At 48.0% G+C, this 17,589-nt stretch overlaps 1 protein-coding gene and 1 long non-coding RNA gene across 2 annotated transcripts in view; both read right to left on the reverse strand.

Moving 5' to 3' along the window:
- Positions 1–6,131: 6,131 nt before the first annotated feature.
- On the reverse strand, positions 6,132–8,798 carry LOC113021817 (nuclear factor 7, brain-like). Its single transcript, XM_026166576.1, has one exon. It carries the CDS (start codon positions 7,746–7,748, stop codon positions 6,411–6,413), a length of 1,338 nt encoding a protein of 445 aa, XP_026022361.1. The 5' UTR covers positions 7,749–8,798; the 3' UTR covers positions 6,132–6,410.
- A 6,974-nt stretch (positions 8,799–15,772) lies between these two features.
- LOC113021818 (uncharacterized) overlaps positions 15,773–17,589 on the reverse strand; it is a 3,099-nt gene continuing 1,282 nt past the window's right edge. Inside the window, exons 2-3 of the long non-coding RNA XR_003272366.1 lie at positions 17,062–17,421; positions 15,773–15,831 (exon numbers count right to left, since the gene is read on the reverse strand). This is a non-coding gene — a long non-coding RNA (uncharacterized LOC113021818). The remainder of the gene's footprint in view (positions 15,832–17,061; positions 17,422–17,589) is intronic.

Consider the following 17,589-nt stretch of genomic DNA (forward strand, 5'->3'; position numbering starts at 1 on the left):
TAATTTTATATCTGTATGAACAGCTACACTGCACCTGCTGACCACTTTTTGTTCTTCACCCTCGGAGTTAAACTTCACAGAGGCTGAAAGAACAAAACCTGAAACCAGGGGTGTCTAACTCCAGGCCTCCAGGGCCGTGTCCTGCAGGATTTAGACATGTCCTTGATCCAACACAGCTGATCTAAATGGCTGAATGACCTCCTCAACATGTCTTGAAGTTCTCCAGAGGCCTGGGAATGAACTAATCATGTGATTCAGGTGTGCTGACTCAGGGTGAGATCTAAAACCTGCAGGACACCGGCCCTCGAGGCCTGGAGTTGGACACCCCTGCCTTAAACTGTCTTCAAACATTCATTTAATGAAGCATTTGATTATAACCCATCAGATGATGACAGCCCTGAGAGATCAATAAATCTGCTCCATCTCGCAGTCACATTTTTATTCTCCTGTTTCTGTCAGGCTAAACTTTATTACTACAGCAGCTCTTTCCCAGTCTTACTGACCAAAGTGCTTAAAGCACGCACACACTCACAGCGCTGTCTGCAGCAGCTGTTACTTTCAGTCGTATAACATTAACCTCTTCGTATATTCTCTATACTGTCAGTGAGCAGAAACGGCTTCGGCTCAGCAGAGAGATAAAACAACGATTTCCACCTGCTTCCTAAAATCCAATAAATCCAGCATGAGTAACAACACGTACTCCTCTCTGCTACTAATTCTCTGCTGCTTGCTTCTGCCCCAATCAGAATGGAGGGTGCTGTAAAGCGGCTCGTGGTGCAGGGGCGGATCTAGAAGGGTGGCATGGGGTGGCAAGTGCCACCCTAGTTTTACATATGACAGTGTTCAAGTAAGATAGCATTAACAGTTTGAGCGTAGTTACAGTCAACAGTCTCTATTTCAGCCCATATTGAAGGTTCGGACTTCAAAGGATGATTTTAAATTTTAATTACAGTTCAGTAAATCCAGAGTTATGATTAAAAGAATATATAAGCCATGCTTTTCTCTAAATACTGCGAGCGAGTTTTTAGATGTGGGAACATTGTGACGTTTCGTGTGGAGTGTGTAGTTGCTGTTTTGTTTTGTGTGTCAGTGAGGGCACTAATGAATGTCACAAAGGCACGTTGCAACGTAAACACAGTCACCAGGTAGAAAACCAGCGCAGTGATACAGCTGCTGCTGTCAGGCCTGCAGCTTTCTGCCTGTGCTGCTCTGTTTTATGTTTTTACTGACACACATCATTTGTGAATCTTATTGCGACACCTGATTGTTCTCTCATTTTAGTTTTAGTAATATTATTAAATGGTTGTACAAAATAAAAAACAGCAGGTGTATTGGCTGCATTTTTAGATAAATAGTTGTATGTGTTTACAAAATGTGTGCATAAGCTTATACAATTTATATTTGCATTTCAAGTTATAAAAATAATTTACTCAACATGTCTGTGGGTTTTTTTTACAGTAAAAAACTACAACTAGGATTTTAAGTGTTTTGTGTGAGTTCAGATCAGTAACATTAATACAGTTTGTCAATGAAAGAACAGCTAAATTCAGACACGTGAGGCTGAACGACTGAAACCGAGCAGGAAAAGCAAAATGAACCAGTTTGAATGTGAAACACAAACGTAAAATGAGCAGTTGTATTTCAGAGGGTGAATCCAACAAATCATGAAAAACGAGGTTTACATTTTTGTTCATGACAGTGCAGATTTCTGACATGTTGTGTAATCTAAGAACGTAACAATTTGATGATTCACTAACAAACAACAGTGAAACTTCAGTTAGTGTTTGTAAATGAAGCGCCAGTGTTGTGTAGCTTTCTGGGTTTTATATTTATTGGGCGACATATTTATTTATTATACAGGCTGTACAGTACAGAAGAGCAAAACTCATGTTTTATGTAACTAAAGTGTGTAATTCTGTGGGCTACAGACAATAATCAAGTTATGGACCATATTTATATGAAAAGCATGTAAACTTACTGCATTTGAATCATTTTAACCACATGTAACCACCTGCATGTGTTTGAAAAAGAAAGGCTTGGGTTTTGCCTCCCCATCTGATTTCTTTGCCACCCTGTCGCTGCGTCACAGAACAGGAGCTCGCTGCAACAGAAACCTGTAAAACATCTCAGATTGGAGATGCACCTGCTGCCCCGCGCAGGGCAGGAAACACGTGGACTCCACAGTTCATGAACACTTCCCTGCTATCCAGAAATAAGCCGAATAACCTGGAACGCTGCACCCGGACAAACGTCAGCTGACTGAGGGTCCTGCACGGGGTCAGCTGATGCGACGGTCAGACTCGTTTCTTCCTGCAGGACTTTTTCACGTTAAAGAGTAAAAGGTGCCCCAAACTTGCTGTCGGAGTGCTGACGTGGCGTCTCCGTCCTCTCTGTCCTCTTTTGCTCTTTGCTGGTTTTTCATGCTTTTCCTCTGAAGTCTGTGTGTGGGTGGGAGAGATGAGTTGTTTGTGTCGTGCTCCTTTAAATCAAAGGCGAGGGGACGGCTGTGCTTTAATCATATTTCACGCCGACCTCACTTATCTTCCTCGCCGTTGTTTAAGGCACGTCATTGCAGATATATCAGCCTCCGCCTGACTGCTACAGTACGGACACACACACACACACACACTGTATGTGAAGCCTTTATGAGTCCCAACATGACAGGATGACAGTGTGTTAAAATGTGGAACCAGAATCGCAGCGTGTTAACATTTCCTTTGGAAATGCCAAGGTCTTCCATTTTCCTCAGCGTGCAGTGAGCGGCGCTCAGGCCTGCAGATCACAAAGACTTTAATTTGTTTTTCTGACAGCAGCCTGAAGGTTACAGTGATGAGCTTCTGACCTGAAGACTCCCACTGATGCTAATTCCACCCAGCGTCCTTGAAAACGAAACCGCAGGCGCAGAACGAGCTGAGACCAGAACACTTTTCATGTGAGCGAAGTTTGTTTTTGTCAGTTTGATTTTCCTGTTTCAGGTGTTTGTCTGTTTGAGGCTGTTTATCTGGACCCAGGCTCAGAGCAGACGCTCCAATAGAAACACTTCTGCGCCTGATCACATCCATCAGGTCCTCCTCAGATTCAGATTAAACTTATTTGAAGCATATTTTTCATCTCATCTAAAGTTGAGTTTTATTCAGTGATAAAATATTTTTACAGAGACAGCCCAACACTGAGCTGGTGTGTGAGAGATACCAGCTCAGGCTCTGGAGCCATAATTATAATTATAGCTGTAATTACTGAGAAGCAGCTCGAACGTGAACGTCAGCTCGGTGTGAGACCTCATCAGTGTTTCCTGACCTCAGCCTGGTAAATGCAGCAGTAACAGCTTCACGCTGAAGCTCAGGAGCAACTCGGAGCTTCTGATCTCGCCCAGATTACTTGGACCTGTAGCGCGGAGGAGGCGGGATCAAACCACAGCGTTTCTGTGGCTGAATTTCAGGTTTCCAGCAGAAATCTCGTGCACTAACAGTCAGTCGAAAGCAAGTGGCCCAGAGTAAAGATGCCTTTGTTCTCTTTATTCCACAGAACGAGTTTCACATCCAGGCTGTGAGGAACCGCCGAGCCGTGTGGGCGGGTCTCTGAGTGGCTGTTGGGAAGTCTGGAGTCCTAAATAAAGTTTCACCATCTCAAAAATCCAAGTTTCAGCTGTTTACAACTTTTTCACTTATAAGGTTTCGACTAATACAGTCATGAATAATAATGATAGTAAAACGTGAATATTTACTGCCGTGTATGTGACTTCCTGCTGCTGGTGCACGAGGACAAGATCTGCTCAGGTGAGTCGTAGCTAACGCAGCGTGCAGACGTTGGTGAATCTGTCTGAAGACTCAGCAGCAACGTTTGCAGAAGCTTCACCTTAAAAGCAAAAAAGGAAAAGAGGAACGTCTCTGCGGTGTGAGCGCCGTCTGTTCAGCGACGGCGACCCATCACACGTGTCCCGCCCTGGTCAAGTGACGACAGCTCGCAGAGATGAGTCTGTCTGCCGTCTGGTTCAGCCTCAACAGCTCCAAACAGGAACGACCTGAGACCTGGAAATTCTGTCCACAGTAATAATCAAAGATTATTCAAAGTTGCCGGCAGCAGGTCTGACTCACGGCCAGCAGCGTACCTGTGCAGGTGTACTGAGAGCTTACTGCCCTAATCTTTTACTACCACCAGTATGATTTGTATTTTAAAGACTAAACGCGAGTTTTACTCACACAGCTGTGTGTTCGGTCTGAGGGTGGGACTCTGGTTTTGAAGCGCTGCATGTGAGCGGGCAGTAAACGTGGGTCTTCCTGTGTTCGCAGTTCATCAGACTGCTGGACTTCACCTCTGACTGATAACTGTGAGAAAACGACCCACGCAGGTGAAACTACATCTCTGAAGTGAATCCAATCAACAAAAGGCAGCTTTCATCCGACGCTCGAGGCCTCCCGAGGCTTTCATCCAAACCAAACGCCCACAACGACTCACGCGGGCCTTTGTCTCTGCACTGAATCACACGAGCTGTGTTTGCTGAGGTTAGCTCTCTGCGGGATGAGCGATTGGTAGCAGTGAACTGGTGCCGTCACTCTGCACAGAAACATGACTCGTGCATGTGGCCGAGGGGGTCGTCTGCTAGAGCGCGAGCACAGGTCCAGGGAACAAGATGTGCTTCCCTGTGGTCCGTCAGAGGGGTTTGCATGAAGTGTGATTACAGTCTGAGCCTAGACGTGACCGCATCATGGTGCTCAAAGCGAACACGTCTGGAGTGAAATAAGTTTATTTCTAAAGAACATCCGACTCCTAATTACCCAAACGCCGTCTGACGGCAGCTGATCCCTGATCCTCGGGCCGACGACCTGAGGGAGGGGCTGGAAGAGCAGGTCAGTTAAAGCTCTGGGAGCTTTGCTGCATCTAACGAGCTGCTGACCAGGAGGAGGAGCCTGCTCGGGGTCAGAGGTCAGACAGGGTCTCTGTGTCACAGGGAAACGGGAGCTGGAGCGACCGACAGCAGGAGGCAGCAGGAGACGGGCCGAGCGCTGCGGCACAGAAACGTCCTCGGGCGTGAGAGCAGCTGAAATATTCCAGGAGCCAATCACAGCTCTCTACCGAGGCTTCAACGGGCCGGGCACCAAACGCTCCGGGGCGCCGGGCTGGGACCGGAGGAGCTCAGAGGAACCTGTCCAGGTGTTCTGACGAGGACGTGGTCACGGCATCAAAGTGGGCGTTGTTTAATGCAGTAACCCTTCTGACACCGAAGTCTCCCCGCCACGCTCGTGTGTTCGGCTCGTCGTGCATCATAGTGCGCTCGCTGTGCTGACAGCTCATCATCGGGCTTCAGCGGCGTGCTCCACGGTTGGTCTGTAAATCAGAGTCAGGCAGAACTAAAGCGACTTCCTGCCTGCGCGTCTACTAAAGGCCTCAGGAACATGCTGGCTGCTCGCCGTCGAGTCCTCTGAGGCACTTCTTCATCTCTGCTGCTGTTCAACAAACACAAATGAGTCCCAGTGTTGGTTTTCCATCACCGCACAGCTCCCGAGGCACTCCGCCATCTTTCCTTCATGACTCATTGAGGTGGCTGGAGAGCTGTATTTCCTGCGGCAGCAGAGAAAGCCGTTTGTCACACCTTCGCTGGAGGAGAAACTGCAGGAAAGAAGAACGTCAGGAAGTAAGCGATTGCCACCTTGATCCCAGCTGCCCACCAATCTTGGCCTCACCTCTCCGAAAAGCTGCCTGAGATTATTACGTGTCAGGTCCTTGCACAGGAAAGCTCTTAGTACCTGCCAGGAAGGGCGGAGAAAGAAACACAGGTCGGAGGTGAGTGCAGCTTGGAGCGAGCTGCCTGCAGCTGTGACGGCTGCTGACTGTGGATTTGACTCTGAGAAGCACCGTCTCAGATTTCAAATGTCTTATTTGAATGAGTCGCCATGTTCGTGTGGTGGAGATAGGTGTGCCCTGTGACAGCAGCTCATGTCAGCGCCTCCCACGGGGGCGGGGTCAGGCCAAGAGCGAGCCGTAACACGAGAGTCGCACAGAGGAGGAGGGGCCTCTGAATGAGCCCTCTGAGCCCTCCACCCTCAGGTGCCGTGTCAGGTGAGGCCAAGGCTCTGTTGGTGTGACAGTAGAGTGTGTGTGTGTGTGTGTGTGTGTGTGTGTGTGTGTGTGTGTGTGTGTGTGTGTGTGTGTGTGTGTGCGTGTGTGTGTGTGTGCAGTGTCAGCTGTCTGAGAACAAGTGAAGAGGTCAGAGGTCACATTAGCTGAGCTCTTTTATTTACAGTCTGTGGACAGAGGCTGCTGAGAGGACGGTTCAGGTGAACAGTGACAGATGAGCTGCTGATCCACACACAGGCTTATACACAGCAACATGAGTTACATACGAGAACAAACCTGTCCAGCAGACACACACTCCTCCCTCCGGGCTCAGACGGGGTCACGTGTCGTTTGGTTTAATAGCTCCGATCCACCGACAGCTTCACGGGCAGAGTCTTCACTGGGACTTTATCCCCGATGCTGATGAAGGGAAACATCCTGTCCGTGAAAGTGTGTGTGAAGGTGTGTATGTGTGTGTCAGTGTCAGCGTCAGAGAACGACAGCTGTCCTCCGTCCCAGTCCAGACTCGCTCGGATCCTCTGGAGCTTCTTCTGCAGCTGCAGGACGGTGGGGGCAGCAGATCCTGAGCGAGCTGAGTATTCACCTTGATTGAATCCTATTCCACCAAATCCAGAGCGTATGGGTCCCTTCCTCCGGACGGACTCCGCTAACACGCCCAGTCCCCAGTGTCCGCAGTCTCCAACCTCCACCACCCAGCTGTGGGCCCCTGAGGTGAAGCCCTGAGAGCTCAGGACGAAGCAGAGATGATCAAACCTCTCTGGATTATCGGGGAGCTGCTGCAGCCCACCCACCCTCACGCTGCTCAGATCCTCGGACAGGGTCAGTTCAGGGTTTGCAGTGTTTGGGTTCAGGATCAGAGGAGTGTAGGAGACCATATACTTCATGTTATTCCAGATGCTGAAGGTCAGGTTGCCCAGGTGTTTGGCCTGGTCTATCAGAGCTCCCGGGGGCAGCTGTGGATCATCCAGCAGGGGGCAGCGCTGGACTCTTTCCACCACAGCCTTGTAGTTGTGCAGGAATGAGACGTCTTCAGCTCTCAGCTCCTCCTCTGTGGCTCTGATTGTGTCTGAAAGAGCTGCTATCTCTCTGCTCAGAGCCTCCATCTTCTCCTTCATCATCCAGCTCTTCTGCTCCTCTTCCTCCCACAGCACGGTCAGCCTGGCCTCCTCTTCCTCTGCTAGAAACTGGTGAAGCTTCTTAAACTGCTCCCTAATCTTCCTCTCTGTGCGTCGGGCCTGGGCCTTAATGTGTCCTGCTGTTTGATCAAAGTTCACCTGGACTTCTTCACAGACCTTTAACTTCTGCTTTAAAGCTTCCACAGTTTCCTGGAGGTCATTCTTGTGTTGTTGTGCAGCTTTATCGATGGGCTTGAACGTGTGGTCGCTGTGCTTCGTCTGCTCGTTGTCAGAGTGCAGACTGCAGAGATCCTCTGAAGCTCTCTGATCTCTCCTCTCTACAAACGACTCACACAGGTTCTTCAGCACCAGACTAACCGGTGGATCCACCCTCGAAGATCTTTTCTGACACATCGGACACTCCTGTGTTGGCTTCTCTCTCCACCATCTCCTCAGACAGTCTTTACAGAAGCTGTGGCTGCACGACAGAAGAACGGGATCTCTGAAGATGTCGCGACAGATCGGACAGCACAGATCCTCCTCTGATCTGGAAGCCATGGAGTCTCCGAGTGAGGCTGGAAGCAGCAGACAGGAAGTACAGTCAGTCCTGGTTCCCCTCCCTCCTCTGCTGCTGAATGAATGCCTTTATTGTCACTGCATGAGACACAAACCACAGAACCTGTTCTCCATGTGGCACGAAGCTGCACGACACAAGCTACTGATAAATGGAAATCCCCGTGAGCTTCACTGTGGAGCATCAGCAGCTGAAGCTCAGTCTGTCCGTCTGTGTCTTTGGTTAGAATAACAACCTGCTTTCTGTTTTACGGCAGGCGAGACAGGTGAGGGCGGAGCTCTGTGAGATCACATGAATGCTTCTGTTACCTGCAGGTCAGGTTTCTTTCATTCCACAGTTATCAGAGTGGAAAATCTGCAGCAGCGGTGTGGTGATCACTGACGTGTGTTCAGCGTCTCGTTTCCACCAACGTTTCGTTTAAAGATGCGGTTTATGTAACGTGTGATTTGAGTACTTGGTGATTTAATTCAGGCCTTTTTGCAGGAAACACTTTGTCTGTATTCTCAGGATTTACTGCATCAGCAGATTTAAAGAACAGGGTTTGTTGTATTTTTGGAGATTTTCAAAAGACGGTCAGGCTCTCTCATGTTATTTTAGTAAAAGTAAGACGTGACACAAAGGGTCGTAACGACTGAACGACTTCCTCAAACAAACTTTAACTCCATAAACGTCTTTTCCTCCTGATTATTCAAACAGGTTTTTATTCTTTTAAATCCTTTTCACGTCATTTCACCGACCGGTTTATTTCGTCAGGCGTGAGGACGACTCTTCCGTGTTACTGCAGAAATCAGAGAGAAGGTAAACCCAGACTGCCCTGTGAGCACGCTGGCATCGTAACAGCAGAACGATGGCGGCGTCACAGAGACCTGAGAGGCCACTGCTGTCAGTGAGACACACTGTGAGGATTCTTATAAAAAGACACACAGAGGGCTGATTACACCGTGTCAGGTGTAACACCTCACTGTAATCACATTACATTTTTTAGTAATGCAGTAATGTAATGCATTATTGTGCCTGTGAAGGCCTGTGGTACATAGCCGATTATTAGAGATAGGTTGATCATATTTAAGATCGAAGCATTAATTAATGGCAGGACTTCTTTGAGCAGTTTTGTAGGAATGGGGTCTAAAAGACACGTTGATGGTTTGGAGGAAGTAATTATTGAAGTTAACTCAGAAAGATCAATTGGAGAAAAAGAGTCTAACTTAATATCAATGGTACTAAGAGTAGCTGTAGATAATATTACATCTGTGGGATGATTACTGGTAATTTTTTCTCTAATGATTAAAATGTGATTTGTGAAGAAGTTCATGAAGTCGTTACTAGTTAACGTTAAAGGGCTGGTTGGCTCCGCAGAGCTCTGACTGTTTGATTATCTGGTTAATAAAGATGTGACAAAGACTCGAGTAATAAAGGGGAAAAGTAGAATTCAAAATACAACAAAAGCTCAAATAAACCATTAACATAAACATCAGCAAGGAAACACCAAAATAATTATGTGTTAACTAAGCCACGCACGATGGCGGGGCGGTGTCTCACGGAGGTTTCACCGTCGGCCCCGGTGATGGTGATCACCCAACAGTTTTCACACCTGAGCTCATGTGACGACTCACTTGATTGGCAGCGAGTCAGGACCATCCAACCAGGACCACGCCCTCTCGGGTTTCGTTTCCTGGGAGTCTCCACCTCTCGGATGAGAGGAGAAACATTTCCCTGAGCCTGAAGAAATCCAACTGCCTTCTTTTTTTTCACATGAATACGCCAGCATGAACAGTGGGACGGACTAACTGGGAACATAGCTGATTGGCTGTCTCTCTGTCAGTGAGTGAGTACAGCTTAGCTTACCTCTCCCCAAAAATCAGAAATCACAGACCTGTTTGTGTCTGTGAGTCGGCTCAGAGACAGGAAGTGGAGACAGTGCTCGTTTTACTCAGACCTGCTGACGGCCATAGATGCAGCTTTGTCAGGTCTGAGCTGTGGCCCCAATCTGTGCCCCCCGAGCTGTGGCCCCCCACGAGCTGTGCCCCCCCCAATCTGTGCCCCCACGAGCTGTGGCCCCCCCCCCCGAGCTGTGGCCCCCCACGAGCTGTGGCCCCCCCAATCTGTGCCCCCACGAGCTGTGGCCCCCCCGAGCTGTGGCCCCCCACGAGCTGTGCCCCCCCCAATCTGTGCCCCCACGAGCTGTGGCCCCCCCCACGAGCTGTGGCCCCCCACGAGCTGTGGCCCCCCCAATCTGTGCCCCCCGAGCTGTGGCCCCCCACGAGCTGTGGCCCCCCCCAATCTGTGCCCCCCGAGCTGTGGCCCCCCCAATCTGTGCCCCCCGAGCTGTGGCCCCCCACGAGCTGTGGCCCCCCCCAATCTGTGCCCCCACGAGCTGTGGCCCCCCACGAGCTGTGCCCCCCCCAATCTGTGCCCCCACGAGCTGTGGCCCCCCCTATCTGTGCCCCACGAGCTGTGGCCCCCCCCCCCCGAGCTGTGGCCCCCCACGAGCTGTGCCCCCCCCAATCTGTGCCCCCACGAGCTGTGGCCCCCCGAGCTGTGCCCCCCCCCAATCTGTGCCCCCACGAGCTGTGGCCCCACGAGCTGTGGCCCCCCACGAGCTGTGCCCCCCCCCAATCTGTGCCCCCACGAGCTGTGGCCCCCCGAGCTGTGGCCCCCCCGAGCTGTGGCCCCACGAGCTGTGGCCCTGAGCTGACCTCCCATGAACTTGTTTTTAATATTTATTCTCTGCTGGTAGTCATGGAGACACACCGGTCTTTGCTGGTGTTTAGTGTATGACATTAAAGATTGTTCAACTGTGACATGAGTATCAGTTTTCAAACTGCAGATTTTGTCCACACGTCAGAAAACAGGAAAAAGTGACAACACACTTTCTGTCCGTGATGGCGCTGCAGGCCGTTTCTCAGCAACGATCATTCAGGAGCAGACGACGGTCTGTAGATTTTTATGGCTCAATCTTTTCAGTGTCCACAGACGTCTTATGTCTTCCCTTCTGTGGTCTTTGTCAGCAGGTGGCAGCACCTGGAGACGCTAGCAGGACCTCAGTGAAGCTTCCTGAAGCAGCAGGAAAGCACGAAAAACACAGAACCAATGCAAACAGGCATGAAGCGTTTGTCTTCCTCTGTGTGTGTGTGTGTGTGTGTGTGTGTGTGTGTGTGTGTGTGTCAGTATAATCCTTGCTTGTCATTCACGGTCATTGCTCGCTCTCAATGCTGGAAGCTGATCTAAATCGATTTGCTGTATTAAATCCAGCAGAACGTAATTGACCATCAGACGCTGAAACATCCTGACGAGATGCTGCAGGAGGAGGAAAGTAAAGTTTTCATCTGGCACCACTTCCTGTAAACTCTGCGGAGGCACAGCAACGCAGGAGTTACCTGACATGTACTGCAAATGCTACATGTGATTAGACACATTAGAGATGCAGTACACTCAGCACTGCATTCACAGAACATCCAGAGGTCCTGTTTACACCATTCACCTGTCAGTCAAAGAGGCCACGCCCCTAATAATACCAAACTGTAAACAGGTGAGTGATAGAAACATCCGTACAGGTGTTGTAAAGAGGAAACTTTGATATCAGAGACTAAACCAGGTCGTGTCTCAGCAGGGCCGTGCAGAGAGGTTTAAAGGGGCGGGTGCTCAAAGTTAAAAAGGGGCACATTGAACCAGGCTGGATAACAACAACACACATTCATCAAGAATCTAATATGGGCAACAAGGCAAAGCAAACGTAGCCGATGCTTTACCTGATGGGTACAATGTTGCTGTTGAGGGGTTGCCGTGGATAGTGCTGGAGGGCAGGGCTGTGCTGATCTGAGACTGTAGACATTAAAAAGTCCACAGGAGAGATGGTAGCTGATTAAACAAGTGTCATGAGATGATAACAAAATGCAAAGATTGGTGACAGCGCTTAGGCTCTGCCTGTGAATCACTCTTTGCTTCTCTTCTTCCTTCCATCATTTCATATATCACTCTCCACTTGCTGTCTATCTGAGAACAAGGCACAACTTGCTATTGCAATAAACTATAATCTAATTATCCACACCTAACAACTCTTGCACTTAATCTATAATAAAATGATGACAGAAAAATGTTATAGCCCTGCCTTTAGTAGCCTCACACAGCTCCTGCTGTTTCCTCCTCATGTCCTTACCAGCCATGTCTGGACAATGATATATCATGAGTAAATCCATCTAAATAAAACACACACATGCACGCACACACAGTGACATTTTAGACCTTCTTCAGAATACTGTATATACTATGGGCATCCTTACATTATTATTTATTACTAGAGCTACAATAATAAAGCAATGAGGAGGGGGAAGTAATAAATATGAAATAATGTATTTATGATGATTCCATTTGTTTCACTATCCACTCTGTGCAGGGCAAAGCTTATTACATGTTTAAACTGTAGAGATACAATCATTTTACTGCTGTAAAATCCAACTTTTGTCTTATTAAAATATAAATCTAATATAATCTGCTTCTTAATGTATGTTCTTTAAAATACAGCGTGTGTTTTAATATATTATAATTACCCATCCATCCATCCATTCGCTTCCGCTTATCCTTTTCAGGGTCACGGGGGGCGCTGGAGCCTATCCCAGCTGTCATAGGGCGAGAGGCGGGGTACACCCTGGACAGGTCGCCAGTCTGTCGCAGGGCCAACACACAGGGACAGACGACCATTCATACTCACATTCACTCGCACATTCACACCTAATGGCAATTTGGATTTTCCAATTAACCTATCCCCATTATATTATAATTATAATAATGCACAATTATGTGGACATGCATATTAGATCGTTTTTTAGTGAAATATAATCCCTCCAGAAAGGCAGGAAAAGCCCGGAAACTTACTTTAAAACTAAATATGTTCTAAATACTTTAAAACGAAATATGTTCCCTAAAACGGTGACAGAGCTACAGACCCATGACAGCCTTACACAGGTAGGCAGCAGCTGTGACCAGCACTACCTGTGCAGTTAATAAAAGGACAGGTAATGTTTGTCGCGCTGTTGCACACACAGCACGCTCGTTTGTTTCAGTTCGTCAGTTGCAACAAGACAGCTTACCAACGTGTACGTGATAAGCTGATACTCCTGTGTGCTACACACTACAGTGTACGCTGTGCACCTACTTACTGGTTTTTGTCGCATCAGTCTGTGTCTCTGAGTTAACTTGTGTTTCTCCTGCAGCTCCGGACCGCAACAAATGCGCGTGCTCTTTGTGAGCTCGTTCCCGGCTCGTAACCAGCGCGTTCTGCCGTCGAGGGCGATCATTGGTTAAATGTGATCATGTGACTGATGCAAGCCAGATCCTTTTATTTAGCAAAACTGTGATTAATAGTTAAATATAATTGTTGAGGGGCACAGACAGGACTCCGCACGCACACATTAAAAATAATAATAATAACTTTTTTTTGAAAGGTTGCCTCAACAAAAGGGCACTTTGGGCACCCATCAGGAAAGGGGCGGGTGTTCAAGCCCCTCTAGCCCCCCCCCCTCTGCCGTAAACACGTTTGGTCTGTGGGGACTGACTCACTGCTGCGTCTGCTGGACGCCAGGAGAACTGCAGCTGCTAAAGCGTGTCATTATTTTTAGCCTGTAGGAGGACATCCATTTAAAAGACCGGAGTTTTGTCCCTCCTGCTCTTCTTCTTCCACTTTGTCTCCCCATCAATCCATGTGGCCTCGCTCGTCCTCCACCTTCGCCCTCCTCTCGCTGTGCTGCAGACGTTGTAATGGACCGTCTCAGCGGATCGATGCCGGGGGAGGGAGGGGGCGACCGCAGACAGAGAAGCTTTTCAGAGAAGATTTGACTTCAGGCCAAGGACGGTCAGCAGGAGACAAAGAGACCAGAGGAGGTGAAGGACACAGAAAAGTCTCCTCTCGAAGTTTTCTCTTTGTCATCCGTCTTTTAAAGACAAACTATCAGCAAACTAAATGAAGCCTGCAGACATCTTTGTTCCTTCACAGGTCTGCAGCACAACCATCAAATGTGGTGCGTGAATAACATCGAAGAAAGAAACTAAGAATAAATGAGACGCATGAAGAGAGCGACGTGTGGTTCCTGACATGTTTATCGAGCTGATCCCACCGTCAGCTCGGTGCTGAGCTCCACAGAACAGCGTGCTGACCAAACTCTGGACACCTATGAGGTTGTCTGTAATGTTCCCATGCCGTCCAATCAGAACTCTCACTCACAGAGCCACGCCCTTCTGAGGGTTCAGGCTCCTGAGTAACACGCAGAGGTCCTGCTGATGGCCCGGCTGGACGAACATGCTCTAGTCCTGCCATGAAAAACATGCCTGAACACTGCTGTTGTCACTGATGATGTCACTGATGATGTCACAGGCTGTAGGTGCTGCAGTCGGGGTGGATGAAGAGTTCTGATCCTTTAAGTGACCAGCAGAGGGCGCCACAGGCCAACTTCAGACTGCATTAACACAACAGGCATGAAAATCAACTGGTGTCAACTATTTATTTAACATTTTCAAGACCCAGATGTGCTCACCTGTCTTTGTTTATGAGCAGCAACAGCAGAAACTCACAGGACGGAGAGAGGAGGAAGAGGAAAGGAGGAGGAAGAGGAGTAGTTCTGTCGCTGGGTGTTCAGGTTAATCAGACTCCCCTTTGGCTTTAATGTCTCATTGTGTGTGTGTGTGTGTGTGTGTGTGTGTGTGTGTGTGTGTGTGTGTGTGTGTGTGTGTGTGTGTGTGTGTGACAGAGTCTGTGGGGAGGAAGTGGAGCTGGTATCTCCGGGCAGCTGAGGGGGCAGACTGATGGTATCTCTCTGCTTGTCCGGTGAAAAGTGAAGTTGAGCTTCACTGCACGTACTTTACTTCATTTAGAGCTGAATAACTTGACTCTACTGTAAACTGAGAACAGCCGTGCGTCCCCACAGGACCGAGCACTCGTGTCTGTAAAATACCGCCTACACGTGAAGAAGAAACCAGGAGATGTGTTGAAGGTGTTTTCAGAGTATTTCACCTTTCTGAAGTTATCAGTTTAAATCTTTGATATATGTTCAATAAAGGAAACTCAGCATTGCACCGGCATCTTCTCCTTTCAGACACCACCTGCATCAGCTGTCGTGTTTCACGGCTAACCACCGTCACTCTCAGCAGCTCTCAGTCTCATGTTCTCTTCAGGACAAACATCTGTGCTGATTCTCAGACGTTCGGCTTCATTTTACATCCGGGTCTGTGCTCACTTCCAGACCGCTTCTTCTGGATTTACTCAGTTCTGATTGGTTCTGAGACTGTAACATCTGCTTGATCTTCTTTAAGCGTAAGGACGGAGCTGCTGCTGGCTTTGTTCATCTGCTACTAAAGCTATTGCTGCCTGTGCACACTGCTGTAAGATGATACCCAGCGACTGAAGCGAGACTGAGGCAGACGGATGAGCTCATCGTGTTTTCGTCGCTAACCGCGTGGCTCTTCTAGGATTCCTCCAGCTGTGGTAACATCAGCAGCTGCAGCAGCTGCAGGTTCTAGTGCTCGATCCAGACACGTTCTCCAAGGACGTCAGCACATCGCAGGTAATACCAATCATCTGCTAAAAGCCTCGGTGTCACCTTCACCTCAGAAATGCAACAATCAAAGTTTTACTGTCACTCAGTGGACAGTAATTTTAATCGTCTCCCACTGTGATTATTGTAACTCTCTCGGTCCTCCACAGCTGCCACCTCATCGTGCAGCTCTGAGATTTTACTGACGAACAACTAAAACCTGGTTTCACTGCAGGTCTTCTGAACGAGGTGCGCATTTGATTCTGCTGGTTCCACTCTGACCACCATCAGGCAGAATCAAACAGAAACCCACAGGATCTACGGCCCGAACCACCAGGAGATGGAAAGCGGCATTATCTCAGTCTATGAGTACGTCCACACACTGACTGAGTGAATGCTTCAGGATCACCTCCTGTGCTGGTTTACAGGGTCGTGGGTGTCTGTGACCCTCTGGGAGTGACGGCGCCCTGCTGATGATTCTCTATCGTGGCTCCAAAGCTTTGGAATAATCTTCCTCTTCACATTAGGTAATCGACATCAGGGCCTGTTTGTAAATCCAGATTAAAAACACATTTTTATTTGCTGGCCTTTGATTCAGTGGTTAACCGACTTGTATTTACTTATATTTTATTGTTATTACTATGTTTATTATTTGTTCGTATTTATTATTGTCATTGTATCTCTTGTATTTCTGTTGTTCAGCACTTTGTGTGTTTTTAAAGTGCTATATAAATAAACTATGATGATGATAACAGAGTCACAGACATTAGCATCAGAGACACTACGCTAACAGGAGCCCCGCCCCCAAGGAGTCAGTCAGCTGAAGCAGGAAACAGAGCAGCCAATCACGTTCTCCACAGCAGAGGTTAGGGCAGCTGTCCATTCTCACCTTCAGGATCAGCTGTTTACGGAGCCCCGCGGGGGACATGGGAGAAAAAAAAATTAAGACGGACTTTTGCGAGATTTCGCAAAACTAACTCGGGATCTCGCAAAAGTTTTAGCCGCCAGCTCGGAGCCGACCGGGAGGTCGAGGCACGATGTGCCGGGAAAGCGGTGTTCCTCCCGGCTGTAGTAGGTCTCGACCTCCCGTCAGCTTCGAGATGGCGGGTGTCAGATCTCCGAAAACGTCGGAGCACTTTTGCAAATATGTAATGTCTGGTAAACCGAGCAGATATCTGACGTTTACACAACTACAGTCACGCCTCAAAATATCTTAAAAGTGTATTTTGCGACCCAGAAAGAGTAATATTTCAATAATTCAATAATCCTTTCTGTCATCGTTGTATTTTTACTCAGTTGTATATAGTATTGGTATTTGTATTCTATTTTTATCTTATTGTATATAGTATTTTATTTTATTCTATTCTGTACAGTTGTGTACTGTATTTATTCTTATTGTATTCTAATTTTTGCCTCATAACTTTTGCACTGTCCACTTCCTGCTGTGACAAAACAAATTTCCCACGTGTGGGACTAATAAAGGTTATCTTATCTTATCTTATCTTATCTTATCTTATCTTATCTTATCTTATCTTATTACAGCTAAGTAGCTGCCGCCATTGTTGGAATTCAACTTTTGCGAGATCTCGCTAAAGTTTTGCGAGATCTCGCAAAAGTCCGTCTTAGTTTTTTTTTCTCCCATGTCCCCTGCGGGGCTCCGTAGCTGTTAACCGAACACCACTGACTGTAGAGGAAGATTCTCACCGCTGCCTCTGCTGGACGTCAGAGGAACTGCAGGGTTTGACTGCAGACAAACTGGATGTGTTGTTCTTACCTCGAGGTCGGTTTGTGAGGTTTGAACACGCAGCACAGCGTTGCTCCTTCCTGCTTTCAGGACACACTTCACTTCATGATCTTCTCATTACACTTTGATATTCCCTCTTTCCTGAATGTGCTTCTGTGGCAGCGCAGTAATAAGCCCGTCTCATCTCTTCTCTCCAGAGGAGATGCAAATTGTGGTTTTTCGTGAGATAATGCCTCATTAAATGTATCAGTGCGGCGTTGATTGATTTGTATTACCAGGAGGAGACCCCACAGTGACAGAAACATGAGGCAGAGCTGGATTAACTGCAGCATGTCCACATTTTAACTCACAGATCTCACATGGATTTTAACAGCAGTTCTGACAGCAAATCTGCTTCAAAGAGACAAAAGAGAGAAACAGACAAAGGTTCTAATGATGCTTTCATTTTACTTCTGCAAAGGCAGACAGTGGAACAAGAAAAGATCACAAAATGATCCATCAGCAGGCTGTGTCCAACTCCAGGCCTCGAGGGCCGGTGTCCTGCAGCTTTTAGATCTC

Source organism: Astatotilapia calliptera, chromosome 5 (assembly GCF_900246225.1).
Source record: "Astatotilapia calliptera chromosome 5, fAstCal1.2, whole genome shotgun sequence".
NCBI classification, from domain to species: Eukaryota; Metazoa; Chordata; class Actinopteri; order Cichliformes; family Cichlidae; genus Astatotilapia; species Astatotilapia calliptera.

Coding starts and splice junctions, on each gene's coding strand:
- LOC113021817 (XM_026166576.1), bottom strand. CDS start 7,748: ATGGCTTCCAGATCAGAGGAGGATCTGTGCTGTCCGATCTGTCGCGAC.